Genomic DNA, 15,603 nt, shown 5'->3' on the forward strand with positions numbered 1-15,603 from the left:
CAGTGCTCTTCGCTCTGCCGACGACTTTCAGCTTGATGACCACCAGATGCCCGATCACTCATCCCCAGAAGATCCAGCATCTCGAACTGCAGCAGACTTGGCTTATGCCGCCTATGGGGACCAGGTGAAAATCGACAGTGCGCTGTGCAAGAAGCTCGCCGCTGAAGTTGCGTTGCGGGAGCCGACTCAACGTCGCGTCGACCAGAAGCTCAACATTGAGCGTCGAAGCAACGTTGAGGCTCTGCTCGCTCACATGACGGGACAAAGCGCCCCCAAGCCGTGCAAGAATTGCCACAAGGGTCATGGACCCTGGACTCAGTGCGTTGTGTATGACGGCCAGATGTGTGGAAGTTGTACAAACTGCTGGTTCAACGCAAGTGGCTCAAGGTGCACGTTTCATGGTGAGTTGCGAATTCATCTCCATCAATTGCACATCAGATCAGCAATGAATACACGTTCTCTTCTGCCCCGTCTCCTCCTCCTCCTCCTCCCTCTTCAATCTTTTCACTCCTAGTTCTCATGACCAACACTTCAGCTTCATCATATCATATGAACTATTCAATGCTAATTGTCCTGCACAGAGAACAACCATCCGCAACCGCAAACCTTGTTCGCAGCATCAGTCGCTGCTTCGGCAAATCTCATGGCTCTGCAGCCACCTGCGCTATCGCAGTCTACATCACCCAACGCGAACATCAATCTCTCCGCAGACATCACCCAATGGGGCCTCTCTGAGTCAACCAAGCAGTTGATCACCCAGACAATCACTGACGTAGCCACCTTCTCTCGAAGGGACCGTTTTCTTGCTCGAATCGAAGCCGCTGCTAAGGAGCTCGGCATGCGAATTGCAGAATACGAGGAGTTTCTCAGGACCCCTGAGGGCATGGCGGAGCAGAATGCTGCCTTGGAGAGGGAGCGCGCCCAGAATAGCCACACTCAGGCTACTGAGGCTTCGATGGCTGACGCCCCTCCTGACGAGATCCTGAGTTGAGCTCTTGTTGGTTACTTTTGCTGTTACCATTACCTGCTACATCTAAGAACGGTGATGATACTGAAGAGAGAAGAAGGTGCAGAATCGAAAGAAGAATATGCTACTTTCAAATGTCAGAAAAGCCCTTTTGACAGCTCGACCTTGGCCAACATGGTGTCGGCCAGAACATGGTATGTTCCCCGCCGCGAGTTTACTCCTTCTGTCTGAGGATTAACCTTCTTAACTACAGATTATTTCATTTACTCCATATTTGCTCTGTCAAGTTAAACTTGGCTACCGAAGAGCTACAACTAGCGATGCATATCAAGCAAATTTGTCCAGCCCATACCAGCCTTATTCGTTCGACGAGCCAAAAAGCCACATTCTGGATGCCTTACTGTTTCGATATCTCACATTGGGAGAGATATTGGAAAGTTTAAAAGATCCTTCATCTTTTCATAATTTCGACGTCATATACACTTCGATCTTGAAGACAACACAGATTTTGAGCATAGGCTTGCGTGCTTCTACTTCGTTTTCCCCATCTTCTTCTTTCACCAGGTCTCTTTCATGTACATGGTGGACATTGGGCATTATCACTTTTGCTGAACGAACTAACGAACTTTGGTCATGAGTTTACGCGGTACGGAGGGGAGTTTGAGAAGTTGGCTGCTATTTCAGAGGATATATACCCCCCTTTTAGTTTTGCTGCTTTGGTACTTATAGGACGTACAATACCAATTTGACTTTTTCATAACTACAGTTGCAATTGCCCTAATGATGAATAAGATATGTGACTCCATGTGATTGCCTAGATATGCCGTCTCAAACAACTAAAATTACTCGATGTCTACCCTCTTACGCATTACCAGCAATCACCATTAAAACTCACAGAGTCACGCACGGGAAAGAGCAGCATTGAAGACAATTCATGACTATTACATAAAATACTCGAATTTTACACCCAGACTCACATGCTATAATTCTCACACACCAAAAGCAAAACAAATATCGTACTACCCGCTCCCGCTCTCCCCACCCACTGCCATGCCCAAGTCCTTTTCCCTCCTCGACTCGCCATCGCAAAAAAAAGAAAAGAGAAAGAGAAGAGAAATAGAATAGTAAAGATGGATAGAAAGAAAGAAAGAACAAAGAAAGGAAAGACGCGCAAATGAAAAGAAAACAACTGGTCCTTTACGCATGATTTCAGATTCAGAACACAAAATAACAAAAACAAGAATGAATAATGAGAAAACAATGAAGAGATGATCAGGCGACGAAACATTAGAAAAATAACGAGATGAAAAAAAAACTGAATATGCGAGTACAGAAAACTGGAAAGCTGGAATATATGACAATACACTTTTTTTTAAGCGAGACAGGCCGAGTGAAAAAAAAAATGTGGTTTCATAATTAAACAAAGTAAATGGCCGCCGCCCATTCGCACAATCGTGTCAGATGTAAGTAGTTTCCCTTCTTCCCATGAGCTGCCACGCCGTTTCCACTCCCTTGACGGCCTCCCTTCTTTCACGACGCTGGCCATATCCTCTTCTTTTTGAAATTGAAAAAAAGAAGATTTCATTTTGATACACAGCATCTCCCGACAATCCTTGTAATAGCTCTCACAAGTCTTGTAAATGCCGAATGTTCGCCATAGAGTCTTAGCTTTAGAAAAAAAAAAGTACCATTATCTAGGACAGTTCAAGATTGCGAAGGAGAAGCCCGCAGAAAAAAAAAGAAGCTCCTTGAGCTGGCTGTCGTCTCGCTGGCGCAAGGAGTACAATCAAGATCATGAGCCGTATCTCCGTGGCCCATCTGGTGGCGGTCGTAATCGAGTTTGAGGGTATTCGTGCGTCTTAAAACAAAAATAGAAATAAAAGAGAAAGGACAAGTCGTCTAGATGAGACCGCATAAACGGAGGTTCTCCTGAATAATGATATCTAGAGAAAAATAAGAGTTAGCTGTGATTCCATATATAGGCCTCAAGGGAGCCATCTCATACCGTTGACTGCTGCCATGACAAAGCGAATCTGGGTGGTATCTGTGGCGCAAGTAAAGTGCGTGTAAATCTGCTTCGTCTCGTGCTGGTTCAGGCTGACGAATCGGTTCAGGATGTAGTCGCACGCGGCCGCATAATCATCACCACCCTCGTAATCGGGGAAGTAGTTCTTCATCGGGCTGACCGGCAGCTTCTCCTTGAATCTGTCGATCTTGTTGAGGAAGAGAATGATGGACGTCTTGATGAACCATCTGGAGTTGCAGATTGAGTCGAAGAGCGTCAGAGCTTCCTGCATTCGGTTGACTGTCTCGTCCTCAAACAGCAGCTGGTCGTACTCGGAGATGGCGACCAGGAAGAGAATGGTGGTGACGTTCTCGAAGCAGTGAATCCACTTCTTTCGCTCAGATCGCTGACCACCGACGTCGAACATTCGGTAGGTCAAATCACCAATGATGAATGTCGTCTCGGTGATACCAGTGGTCTTGACACGTGATCGGAGAACGTCCTGGTCGTTGGGCATGTAGTCGGGAGCGGCAATTCGCGCGATATTATCGAAGTAACTAGTGATAGAGGTGAGTACGCGAATGCAGCTTTTGATAGCGTTAGCCAAAAGAAAAGTGAACTTACTATCTGGCTGAATCGTTCAGCTGATATTCGCGAGATCGCTTGAAACACTCCTGTACACCGTGGTCCTTCCACAGAGCCTCGATGGCACCGCCAACTTCCGGGGGGAGGACATCGCCTTCGATCTGAGCAGGTTGGATGAAGATGGTCTGGACGTGGTACTCCATGCGCTGATCCTCAAGGGGCAGCTCAAGAGACTCCATGGCCTCGAGAATGACGCGCATGGACTGAACAGTGTTGCTGAAAATGATTTCCTTGAACGACTCGCGCTCATCGCGAGAGTAGCCACCCTCATGGATCAGCTTCATCTGCTTGAGAATGGTCGACTTTCCAGATTCACCAGCACCTATCAATCCGTCGTTAGTCGGGTGGTGGAACTCGATAGGGAGCAGAAGCGTAGATTCTGCACCAAACACGACCGAATGGTGTACATACCCAGAAGCAACATCTTGATCTCGTTTCGCTGCATCATCTTGTCCCGCTTGAGCTGATTCTCAATCTCCTCGTTCCGGGCCTTGCCCTCCTTGTCCTCTGTAGACATTCCGCAACCCATTTTGGCGACTGTGGGGGATGGTATGAATAGAATTCGTCTTGAAAATGAAAATTATAATGAGATGAAAATGAATGATTCGCGTATGCTACGTGTCTAGAACCGCCAATGATGCCGACGTTGATACTGTAGGAGAGCAGATTCTGTTAGTCAGGGGTTCGTCGAGGAAAAACACTGCGGCCTGCTAGGTCGCACGAGCAATCGCGACGATGCACGCGAGAGAGCGTCGAAAGCGAGAAGCTCTGAGCGAGGATTCGCGTCGTGTCGCTCACGAGATGGCTGATGGTCGAGAGGAACCGAAAAGCGCAGTCGCGGTCGATGAAGCCCTATGGCAGCGCAAAAAGGACAGACTGGAAACGAGGCAATGCTCCCCGAGAAAAATGCACGAAGAGCAGGAAAGAAAAGCAAAGGGAGAGAAGAGAGAAGCTTACTAGAACACGGCCTGCTAGGCGAGGAATGAATGCCAATGGAGGGCAATTCAAGGCGGACACGAACAAAAATCGCAAACAGAGAAGAGAAGATGGCCAAGGAAAGAGTTTGGTGCGCAGGTTGAAGACGCAGAATTGGGTGTCGTGGAAATGAGATCCGCGACGGAAATGGAGATTGGGGGGGCGAGAGGAGCAAAACCGGCTGGGGGAGGATGCGAGCGAGAGGATGCTCCAAAAGGTATGGCCGAGAAGGAGGTACTATTGCCGTAGGGGGGCTCAGTGTTGGGGGGCCAAGCTCCTATACATTCTACATTCTACGTTCTACATGCAAGTACTTGTACTAGTGCTGCCTCCAGCGCGAGAAAAGGGAGCGCGGATGTACTTGGCAAGCACCGTACCTGAATCCGCCCTGGAAACTGTGGAGATGGCCGGGGCCGCCAGGGTCTGTCTGGGCGGGCTAGAGCCTAGCAATTGCCGAGCCAGAGCTCCAGCTTCAGCGGCTCCACCGCTGCTGCAGCAGGGAGCGCGCTGCGAGGCGCCGTCACGTTATGACGGGGGAAGTGCGCGCAGCAGCCCGAACTGGTGGATTGCACAGTGCATGGACGAGGCGAGGGCGCTGAAACGAGGCCATTTCGCACTATGAATCTCCTTTTGCGCTTGTACACGGTGCGCACGGCTGCCGACACTCGGCCTGCCCCATTTGCAGCACCGTGTACCTGTACCTGGCGAAAGCAATCGCTCTGCTGCACCTCCACCACAAATTGCCAAAAGCACAGCACAGCTTTTAGTGCTTGTACTCGTCAGGGTGGCTTGACCAGGATCAACACAGATACATGATGTGTTTTTAATTGCATCCCCGATCAAGCGCCTCCGCAGACCTGCTAAGTTACACGGGCCAGTGGCGCGTACTGTGCAGCTATCAGGCGGACGAGCATGATGGTAATTTCAGCGGCCGCATGGGCTGGCAGGAGCAAGCAGTTTGAAGCTCGAGTCGAGTCGGTCCAAAGGGCGAGCATCTTGTACAGCCTCACGTCGGAGTAGGCGACAGATGGCGGACGGATCAAGATCCCTATTGGGCGATGGCTCTACCGTAACGCACACACGCTTTGACGCAAGGCAATGCGGTGCGACGTAGCCCAACGGCAAGGCAGCGGGCAGGCAGGCTGGCAGAGGAAGCGCAGAAAAGGATCTGATGGATGGCATCGCGGGCCAATTGGCCTCGTGCCGTCTACTGTACGAGTAATCGTATGTACTCCGTACTAACGCTGGACTTGTGCACGCACTACTCTTATGCGGTATTCCCTACTTGCACTTTAATGTCCCAGGCTCACTCATCTTGATTAAGCGACCAATCATCATGCCACATGGACTCTGGGATGCTCAATTTGGCACGAACGGGGGTTCGAGCATTAGCCGGTTCAATTGAGCCCCTGGTCTGGGCCACTGAGAGCGCCGGGAGCCCTTGGAGCAGGTTTGGAGTTCCAACTATCGCGGTGGAGCGACTGTCCTAGAGCAGCAGGCGACGACATGGGGGCCCCTGGCCTGGGTGGGTGCAAATGTGATTCTGGAGCCAGGGAGAAAGGGCAATTCAACCATCACGTTCAATTTTAAACATTGACGATGCTGATGCGCGCGTTTGCCTGTTGCCGTCGCTTGCTGCTGCTACAGTACAACTGCTGCGTTTGTGACGGGTTTGATGGTTTGTTGAATCCTTCATCCTAATGTCTAAATCCTAGAAACGAAACACCTACTAACTTATACGCCCACTCAGTATCCTACAGGATGGGTGAATCACAACATCTACTACTACAGTAATAAATACATGGCAGGCCGCACTTTTGCTGCTCGCCATCGCTAATGATCGCCACAATGGCTTCAAATCGTTATCCCAGGGCAATAAATGCTACAGAGCGGATACCCGAGCAGGTCAGGGGTCCTCGACCAGGGGCTGCTAGTACAGGTACTTTCTCCGTACGCAGAAACGGAGCCATTTGATCTTTAGTCGCGTAGCTTGAGGCTTCTCGAACAAATTCTGGCCTTCTGTTACAGGTTCTCCGTCCTACAGGTATTACTAGAAGAACGGTCTCGGCGCGCTTGGACTCTTTCCGTACGATTTCACGGACTACTCCGTGCAGCAAAAGTCAGCCAGAGGTCCGCCCTCATGGCTCCGCGCATATGCTGGTGCCACAGCCCTGTTTGCTGCTGCTAACAAGGCACCCAGCTATGGATTGTATTGATCCCATCTGACTCCAAGTACAGCGCGGTAATATTTGCTAAACGCAATCAATCAATTTCTCTCCTGAAAACAAGACCAGACGAAAACATCGTGTTTGATATTACTGCAGTACCGCTACGGAGCAAGACTACGGAGCATAATCAGACGAAGGCGCATTAGTCCATCTGCCTGCAGGCGCAAATTACATGTGAGCATCTGCGTCCAGCCGAGCGGCAGCAAGACCCAGAAAACGCCACCGTTTTTCACCGGCCGCAAGCTGGTTAGTACCGTAAAGGCATGGAGTGCGCTGGCATACTAATGTACTCGTACTTGTACGGACTACAATACAAGTCTTTGAGAGGTAGAAAGGATCAATCTTCTGTTCCTCTTCGTAGTGGGCTGAAACAGTGTAGCATGAGACAGCCTCGTTGTCTTCTTCAGGGCAGAAAAGAAAAGAAAAACAACATAAGAAAAATAATGGGCCCCGGCCACGCCAAGCGCAGGAAAAAAAAAACAGCACGATGATGGCCAGGGGAAGAAGTTCAGAGGGAACATGGACAGATGGAAATCAATCCATTGCCTGGTTTGACGCTACGTACCACCTTTCTCACACATTATGCCCCACTGCTCCGTGGTGCTAGCAGAACTTGGGGCATTCTGGGGCCAACTGGTATGATTTCCTAGCACCGAATATGGGGCGGCTACCAGCTGGTAACCTGAGCTACCTGCAAACTACCTGGACGGTACGAGTCCTGTCGCAGGTACTGAGACTTGCTGCTTCAGTGCCACCCATGCCTTTTCTCGTATCCCGCGCAATCACAACCAAACATCAGCGCTTTGGCTTCCAAGCACCGCGGAGAGTAATACCATTACCTAGTGCGTACTACTACGAGTTGAGCATCTGCATCTGTTCACGTTACTCCAGTAATGCTGGCTTCCATTGATGATAACAGACTGGTGTCAGGCGCTATACTGTAGGTACAGGTTCCAAACGCCGCGGCAGCCGTTGAGTGAGCGCTCATCTGCGCCGAATCGCTAGCACCCTCATTTTGGCTCGCTCCACAGAGTTGATGAAGACCATAACAGGTACATGTACTTTGGGTGGATAGATGGGTTGGATTGGATTGATCAATCAATTGTCAAATGTCCCATATGAATCGCTGGCTGCACGATTACGGACATGAGTGCAGGCGAACCCTGGAGTCGTGGGTTTTATCGTCTGATCACTTACATTGCCCGGCTAGTATTACGAGTATTACACGCACCCATCACATACTCGGTGAGGAAGCGATCTGTAATACTTCTTTACGTGCGAGTACGCCAATATCCTAACACAAGATGCTGACCACATCAGTGTTATCCACGTATCCCCAGAACAGCTTGTTTCACCCGAAGCATGCGCCCGCAGAGCCTTGCATCTCGGTCTTCAGTCGTCTTGCTCTGCTTGGTGCCGCCGAGAAGTGTTTGAACGTTCGATTTACGTATTGACTGCTGAACGCACGGAGCAGCAGCGTACTCATGCCCCATGGTTGATACAGTTACAGGTGCCTGGCGTGTAGCGCGTCGTGGTCAGCCTGTTTCTCTCGCCTGTGGATCTTGTATCAAGAGCGGATGAGACACTCATCACCAATCCCCATCCCCTGAACCGGGGCCGCGCCGCTGCAGGAGATGACAAGTCTGGGCAAATGCAAAGCCATGGAGCCGTTTTTTATTGCAGTGTCTGTGCGCGTGCCCCCGTGCCGTTGCTCGTACTATATTTCTCCGCCTTATAGCAACATAAGCAGCAGAGATCGGGAATGACGCATTGATGTTTCTGATGCCACACCGTATTCATCAATTACCTTTCCGCTCGTGACGATACATAATTCCGATTGACAGGCATCAAACCGCCTGGAGGTACGTACTGCCCAAACCGTTGCGTGTTAGTCGACCTTATATCCGATCCATGGCGTTCGCGTAGGCTACTGTAGGTATTCTGTTTGCCGCTTCTTGATGAGTGCTGCTGTAACGGCCGTCGCCTATTTCCTGGTCAATATGGCCGAAATGGCGATGTGATCATCGCGATCATCGGTATTTGCCCATGAGCATGACTCTCACTGCTATGGGGAGTGCGAATTGAGAGTCATATGTCGACACAAAAGAAAACCTCCGCGAAATGTCTTGGCTCATGCACACATACGGCATTGTCGAAGCACCACCCGATAATACGCCAAATGTATGACCATTAGAACAGCCGTCACGGCAATGTAAGAACATCCCGAAGACGGCATGTGATTGCATGCGCTCAAACAACGGGAGCAACTCCAACTGCCGAGCGGGAAACCTCAAACGCGAAAAGAGCGTACTAGGCTCCTGACACCAGACGATAGCACGACAACAGCCGTTTGTTGCAGCGCCATGTTGAAATTGACCTGGAACACTGCTACGTGGTCTCCAGCAGTCTATGCCAGGATGCCTGTCTCATCCCCAGTCGTCGCCTGAGGTTCGTATTGCGCCTAGCATTATCCTTGCCTTGGAGGGAAGATCGCTTCTTTTTTTCTGTCTCGGTTTGTTCTTTGAAGCCGTCGTTGTGGCAGTTTCAACAGGTAGCTTCGATTAGGGACATTCTACGGGAGTCAATGCAGGTGCATAACATATGCAGATCTTGTTACAGATTGTCAAACAGGATGGCTTACTGCTGCTGCTAACTCCATGGTCATAACGGGCGGCCAATCGTCACTGCTACGAATGGTTTCAAATGCCCAGTGTCTTCTATATTTGCTTTTTCTCAGGATTCTGTGTCAAAATCTTCAGCCCTTTCTACACCATTCTGCGCCTTGTGACGGACAATTTCCACGTGGATCATCGGGTCGATAGGGCTTCCCGTCATCTCATCGGACTCATGAGTTTCAAGATATTTATAGTGATGAAATGAACTGCTCTGATCAAATGCGGTGTTCTCCGAGCAAATATGGGAGAGACAAGCCTCTATATCATGCAGCTGTATTAGCAAGCTGAAGCAGTGGCCGCATGTGATTACATTGGCTCCTCCAAGCAATCACAAGTAGCATCCCTAATTTCATCGCCCGTGCCAAGGCTGTAATTCTCCAATTTCACGGATGAGTGCTCGTGGTGGCGCAATTATGAGATGGGTACTCCTTAGCTGACATGCGGCGGAAAGAAAACACCGCCGGTCTGCCACTATAATTTGTATGCAATCTGCGGCACTGTATTCTTTCCACCCCTTGGCTGAGTAGGGGTTGAGCCACATGGTTGCCAGGTGCACATCTCCCTTTGTAGGGGTAATGAACTGGAGATAGGGAGATGGTGTTTACCATGGAAATGAGATCTATCCGGACACTCATGATCCACACGGAATAGAAGATTCCATAGCATACTAGCCACCAGAGGTATTACATAAAAACAGAGAGCATAAAAGAAATGAGCTATAGAAGTAACATGGTGGTATTCATGCGCTTTCTATAGAGCATTTGGACTGCGAACAGATGGGATGAACAGCCAACAATTGAAGAGCTCAACACTACTATCGTCTTTCAATTAAAAGATTATAGAGTCAGTCTCCAGTATTCGTCATTTTAAACGGTTTCGTAGTAGCAAAAAAGTAGCGAGAATGAAGAATTATCCGTACCTGGCCAGATATGCAATCCTTGAAGCAGTTCCTGGGTAGGCTTTGTTCTAGGTACAGTATCTACGTCAGAGGTGCACGATTTCTGTCTGTGCTCATAGAGATCGATAGCAGCAAAGATGGAACTGCAGGTTGACTTTACGCAGCAAAAAGCACCAAAGTTTGATCGTGCATCACCCCAGAACAATGTAGTGAAGTGACTTTCGACATCAAAGACATCAAAATTCCAAACCAAAATACAATGGCCATCAGCGGCCGCAGGTGGAGGCGCCAGATCTGCGTTGTGACCGATCTTTCAGATCTGGTTGGTTCGGATTCCAGCCGGCGCCAGGCACCGCCTCCAATCGGCCAAAAGCTGCTTGACCGCAAGCGCCCAACTTGCACATCACCGAGTTTTGATCTCGTCGACAGCGCCCTTCATCCACGCTGCATCGCTCGTGTCCCAAATCGCAGAATTGAGCATCATCGAGGCGTCCGCTTCTCCAGAGACCAAGATGTCGATTCCTATGACGCAATTGGGCAGTCGTGGTAAGTTGTTTCTTGCCCTTGATGACCTCTCGACCTGGCGCAATTGGCTGACCCAAAGACGAGCAGCCCTCCACCACGAAGAAAACCCAGAAGTAGAGCGCGAATATGATAATCTACGCGCTCTTGCTCGTGCCGAAGCGGACAAGCGAGGCGATTGCTACGAACGTGTACGTTGAACCGACTCGAGAGACGACTTTCTGTAGACTGACATGCCTAGTCTAAACGCGCCTACGAAGATGGTGACGGTGCCAGAGCAAAGGAATTGTCCAACCAAGGCAAGGCCCACGATGCCAAGATGAAGGAATACAACCGCCAGGCTTCCGACTACATCTTCCGCGAGAACAATGCCCCCGGCCGTGTCGACGGCGACAGCATCGACCTTCACGGACAATTCGTCGAAGAGGCGGAGCGCATTCTCGAACAGCGCATTCGCGCGGATCAGGCCCGTGGCCAGACACACTTGCACGCTATTGTCGGCAAGGGCAACCACTCGTCGAACCACCACGTTCAGAAGCTCAAGCCCAAGGTGGAAGAGCTGTGTCGCGAATTGGGCCTCCAGTACAGCACAGAGGAGAATGCCGGCAGGATATACATCAACCTCCAGGGCGGAGAGCCTATCCCGCCACAACACGGCGGGTATGGAGGCCACCAAGATCAATACCAGCCTCCTCACCATGGACAGCAACAGCACGGTGGCCAGCACCGACCTCCACAGCATCACCAACAACATCAAGAGCCAGAGGAGGAGACGGCCGATGGCCTTATTCCACTCCTCCTGCAAAAGCTGGAGAAGGCCTGCTGCGCGGTCATGTAGAGTGGACGCAAAGCAATACCACGGCGTCAATGTTGCTAGTTTTGGCTATTCGAGTGACACTTGGAGATTCCTCTTTTGCTTTTTAAATACCTTTGTTTTAGATACATACATATACCACATGGGATCTTGGCTTTATGCATTTCTACCATGATAAGCTTCAATAAACAACACCGATGAGATCAAATAGATCAAAATCAGAAACTAGTTTATTCTAAAAAAAACTAATACTATTTGTGAAAGAATGAAACAATCTAAGCTCTTTATGCCAAGCTATACCGAGTCAAATATCAAAGGGGTATTTCTCTAATAATCCCATTGCCGTTCCGCGCTGATCCTATTGTAACCTTTGTTCGCCCTTAGTAATCCATCCTGAAAACCCCATCAATGCAGACCCCCTTCAAAGCAGTTCTCTGACTTACTGCTAAAAGCTTGCATCTCCTCGTCACTTCGGGGGACTGGTTGCGGCACGACCTTGTCCAGGTTGAACCCAAGGATTTCCGATAGGAGAGTAATAATCATCTCCATGAGAGAGGACATGCCGAGATAGAGCCAAGGAGTGGAAGTAATGCCACCGAAGATGAGGAGGCACGAGTATACGAGGCGCACGAGAATAAGCGGGAAGCAAACGGCTACGGTGAAGATGATTCGGTGCTCGCCGGCGCCCACATGGCTCTGGTTGAGGATGGCGAGGACAATGGCAAAGGCCAAGAGAGCCGTGATGGCTACCAGAATGCCCTCGGCAGCGTGGCTGACGGTGGAATATTTGACCTTTGGCTTTCCATCGACAATGGTGAAGTCAGACTCTGTGCCACCGACAATAAGGAGGATAATTGCGAGGAGCATCAGAAGCTCAACGAACTTCTGGTGCTGGGGTCGGATGAGGGTGCGGCCTTTGGTCTGGATGGACTCGAAAACACGGGTGAGAAGACCAAGAGCGAGCATAATGAGAGGCGCCAAACCAATGCCTTCAAGCGTCATCCAGCCAATGTAGAGATTGATGTTGTCAGGGGAGGAAATTGTCGCCAGGCGCAGACAGGCGCCGATGACACGAGCGAGGGAGAGGATAATGAGGGCTCGGAAGCCGGCGTTTTTGGCGAAGCCATGCTTGAGGCAGAGGAAGATGCCTCCTGCTAGGGCGAAGAGATAGAATGCGAGTTCGGCGATGGCAATGTCATCGTATGATTGGAGAGGGCGGCCCATGGTTGGTTGTGTAAGTGGAAAGGGGGGAGTTGAGTTGAAATGAGTTGGTTATGTAAATCGAAGTAAACGAGATGAGAAGTAATACAATAATATGATGTCCAATATTACTTGTATTATTTTCAAATACAAACGAAAGTGTCTCTTGAGTCTTCTATTCAATTGTGTTGTGAGGTTGATGATGTTCTGAGACGGACTCTCAAATAAGCAACTAAACCCTAAGTTATATAACTTTTTCTTTTTCATCCCAGTTACGCGTTTACCTGTAAGCTTCTCCATAACCATGAACGCTACGGATACCGGCATCCTGTTAGGCTGAAAACGAGCAATTGCAACACTCCTCGAATGGCCATCTCTGAAATAGGATCGATAAGCCTTGAGGCCTCGTCGCTTCAATGTTCCAGGAACACACGCCTGATTGGCCAGATCGAATTGATTCCCTTATTAGGAATAGCGCCATCTCTCTTGATCTCTCCAAGTCCCCTAGCCAGGCATGAGTTAGCGCCCGTTCTTCGGCGGTCCGTCCTCCGTGCTGCCGACCTCCGGCAGAAGGATTTGCATCCTGCTCGAATGGAATGGGCCTTTTCAGTAGGCCGTGAGGCGGTGCAGCAGCCGCGAGATAGGCTTGAGAGAAATAGGAGTCATGTTTCGTCAGTCTCTTGTTTGATATATTGTCCAGCTTGGCCCATTCAGGACGGCGTACCCGAACAAAGACTTTTTTTCCTTGTTCTTACCCACTCAGGCTGTTTGATTAGCTGAGGCTATGTATGTGCGAAGATCATCCACAGGCGAGATGGACGCCTTTACTACTGTGACGAGTGACGTTACTTGTCGTTTCTCACCACCAAAAAATTTACACTAGGCCGACTAAGAAGTACTGCCACACAAAATTCCTCTTCCCCCACATAAACCAGTAACGACAGCATCACAAAGAAGTCCTTGAGCTCGGCAACAAGATGCCGGTACGTACGTTACTCGCTGCGTCATTCCGCACGCAAGCCCATCGTCACCATCACTCTGTAAAAAAAAAATGAGGGGGTTCCCATTTTAACATGGTCGCCATGCGTTTTCTCTATAGCTCATCATCCTCACGGGACTGCCCACGTCGGGCAAGTCGACACGGGCGAAGCAACTGCATGATTACCTCGCCGAGCGTATCGCCGGAACCAAGTACAGGCTGCACCTGATATCAGACGACTCGCTTTCAATATCGCGATCCGTGTACGACCTCTCCACGGTGCCGGTGCATACAAGATCGGCCAACGCCAGCGAAAAGGATGCGAGGGCGGCCATTTACGGCGCCGTAAAGAGAGTGCTGAGCGACAAGGATATTGTCATCCTCGATGGCCTGAATTACATCAAAGGCTGGCGGTACCAGCTACACTGCGAGGCGAAAGCCGTTCGAACGCCGAGCTGCATATTACAGATTGGATGCTCCAAAGACCGCGCGCAGCAGGTTAACGAGGACAGGCTAAAACGAAGCCAGGCTGCGGCTGAACAACACGGAGCCGACGCTACAAGCGATACCACAGAGCCGTATGAGCCCGCGAATTGGGAGAACCTCGTCTTTCGACATGAAGAGCCTAATCCAATGACTCGCTGGGATAGTCCTCTTTTTACGATAATATGGGAGGACGATGACAAGCAGGTCAAGAAGACGTTTGACTCTCTTTGGGAGGCCGTTGCGGGAGACGGCCGCAAAATCATCAGGCCAAATCAGGCTACGGAGCCCCGAGGGCGCGATGCGAGTGGCGATTACCTGTACATACTGGATCGTGAAACGCAGGACATTGTGAAGCGAATCCTGGACCAACAGGGCGATGATGGCGGCGGCGAGGTCAAAGTCTCTCTCAGCGGTGGCAAGAAAGAGCTTATCGTTGAGCTGCCGGCGAGAAAGATTGGCTTGCCGGAGCTGCAGAGGCATCGAAGAGCCTTTATGGGGTTGAATAGAGGGGGTATTGGGTTGGAGAAGGTGACCAATATGGCTGCCGACTCGTTGAGGGAGTCTTTTGTCAACTACCTCAATAACGCATTTGAGAATGAATGAGATGTTTAAAGCGCCCAGATGATATCTATAGTCTCTACGTTTTTGCTGTGGACTCAAAGCATCATAGGTGCCTCTCATATTCGCCATTTCTGATTGCAGGCTTCTCATACATAGGGTTGCCCCACGGGTTTACAAAATGTTGCAGGGTAAGCGACATAGGGTAGAGAACAGGCAATGAATTGGAAGTCAAGAGGCCAGCCAACGGAATAGGATGAGGGTGATCGAAGTTTGAATGCCTGGTTATTGCTCATTGGGTGTAATTGGATACACTGATGAGATGCTATGAGGAGGCTGGTTTGATGCTTTAGACAAGAGATGCATATGGATCATGCTTACAGCTGGCAAGGTTCAGTGGCGGCGGGAAACGAAGCCGAACGCGCGCCACGAGGAGAATCACGGAAGCTACAACAAATCAGTTAGGTAGATATTCAATGTCAATACCTGAATTTACTCCTCCTAAACAGCAAAATAGTTGATCAATGAAGATTCACTCGAGGGCGCTTCACAACAGTACAGAGTGCAAATCTGTGAGACGTTACGATGGCCTCGGCATCTGCTTAGTAACGAGATGTATGCGAGTCAATAGATAGTACTTAAGGATGACTT

At 49.9% G+C, this 15,603-nt stretch overlaps 7 protein-coding genes across 7 annotated transcripts; 4 read left to right on the plus strand and 3 right to left on the minus strand.

Moving 5' to 3' along the window:
* Positions 1-46: 46 nt before the first annotated feature.
* On the plus strand, positions 47-991 carry M431DRAFT_96230 (hypothetical protein; the record flags this gene model as incomplete). Its single annotated transcript, XM_024924805.1, has 2 exons — positions 47-401; positions 582-991. 2 exons carry the CDS (start codon positions 47-49, stop codon positions 989-991), a joined length of 765 nt encoding a protein of 254 aa, XP_024769837.1.
* Positions 992-2,866: 1,875 nt separating this feature from the next.
* Positions 2,867-4,146, minus strand: M431DRAFT_96348 (hypothetical protein; the record flags this gene model as incomplete). Its single annotated transcript, XM_024924815.1, has 4 exons — positions 2,867-2,910; positions 2,973-3,529; positions 3,597-3,939; positions 4,029-4,146. The coding sequence occupies 4 exons, from the start codon at positions 4,144-4,146 to the stop codon at positions 2,867-2,869; spliced, it is 1,062 nt and encodes a 353-aa protein (XP_024769838.1).
* Positions 4,147-4,205: 59 nt separating this feature from the next.
* On the plus strand, positions 4,206-4,638 carry M431DRAFT_512379 (hypothetical protein). The gene has a single exon (XM_024919826.1). It carries the CDS (start codon positions 4,353-4,355, stop codon positions 4,575-4,577), a length of 225 nt encoding a protein of 74 aa, XP_024769839.1. The 5' UTR covers positions 4,206-4,352; the 3' UTR covers positions 4,578-4,638.
* Positions 4,639-5,415: 777 nt separating this feature from the next.
* On the minus strand, positions 5,416-5,832 carry M431DRAFT_261996 (hypothetical protein). The gene has a single exon (XM_024913876.1). It carries the CDS (start codon positions 5,772-5,774, stop codon positions 5,517-5,519), a length of 258 nt encoding a protein of 85 aa, XP_024769840.1. The 5' UTR covers positions 5,775-5,832; the 3' UTR covers positions 5,416-5,516.
* A 4,705-nt stretch (positions 5,833-10,537) lies between these two features.
* On the plus strand, positions 10,538-12,009 carry M431DRAFT_512380 (hypothetical protein). Its single transcript, XM_024919827.1, has 3 exons — positions 10,538-10,939; positions 11,006-11,106; positions 11,157-12,009. The coding sequence occupies exons 1-3, from the start codon at positions 10,906-10,908 to the stop codon at positions 11,751-11,753; spliced, it is 732 nt and encodes a 243-aa protein (XP_024769841.1). The 5' UTR covers positions 10,538-10,905; the 3' UTR covers positions 11,754-12,009.
* A 125-nt stretch (positions 12,010-12,134) lies between these two features.
* On the minus strand, positions 12,135-12,953 carry M431DRAFT_96374 (hypothetical protein; the record flags this gene model as incomplete). Its single annotated transcript, XM_024924817.1, has 1 exon — positions 12,135-12,953. One exon carries the CDS (start codon positions 12,951-12,953, stop codon positions 12,135-12,137), a length of 819 nt encoding a protein of 272 aa, XP_024769842.1.
* Positions 12,954-13,652: 699 nt separating this feature from the next.
* M431DRAFT_152330 (hypothetical protein) lies at positions 13,653-15,459 on the plus strand. The gene is made up of 2 exons (XM_024912853.1): positions 13,653-13,912; positions 14,029-15,459. The coding sequence occupies exons 1-2, from the start codon at positions 13,907-13,909 to the stop codon at positions 14,995-14,997; spliced, it is 975 nt and encodes a 324-aa protein (XP_024769843.1). The 5' UTR covers positions 13,653-13,906; the 3' UTR covers positions 14,998-15,459.
* Positions 15,460-15,603: the final 144 nt, after the last annotated feature.

Source organism: Trichoderma harzianum (genome assembly GCF_003025095.1).
Source record: "Trichoderma harzianum CBS 226.95 unplaced genomic scaffold M431scaffold_15, whole genome shotgun sequence".
Lineage (NCBI taxonomy): Eukaryota > Fungi > Ascomycota > Sordariomycetes > Hypocreales > Hypocreaceae > Trichoderma > Trichoderma harzianum.

Excerpts from the sequence above, each read along its gene's own strand:
- M431DRAFT_261996 (XM_024913876.1), bottom strand. The coding sequence starts at position 5,774 with ATGCCATCCATCAGATCCTTTTCTGCGCTTCCTCTGCCAGCCTGCCTG.
- M431DRAFT_512379 (XM_024919826.1), top strand. The coding sequence starts at position 4,353 with ATGCACGCGAGAGAGCGTCGAAAGCGAGAAGCTCTGAGCGAGGATTCG.
- M431DRAFT_512380 (XM_024919827.1), top strand. The coding sequence starts at position 10,906 with ATGTCGATTCCTATGACGCAATTGGGCAGTCGTG. Across the intron at positions 10,940-11,005 it reads GACGCAATTGGGCAGTCGTG|CCCTCCACCACGAAGAAAAC; the intron begins GTAAGTTGTTTC and ends AAAGACGAGCAG. Across the intron at positions 11,107-11,156 it reads GAGGCGATTGCTACGAACGT|TCTAAACGCGCCTACGAAGA; the intron begins GTACGTTGAACC and ends TGACATGCCTAG.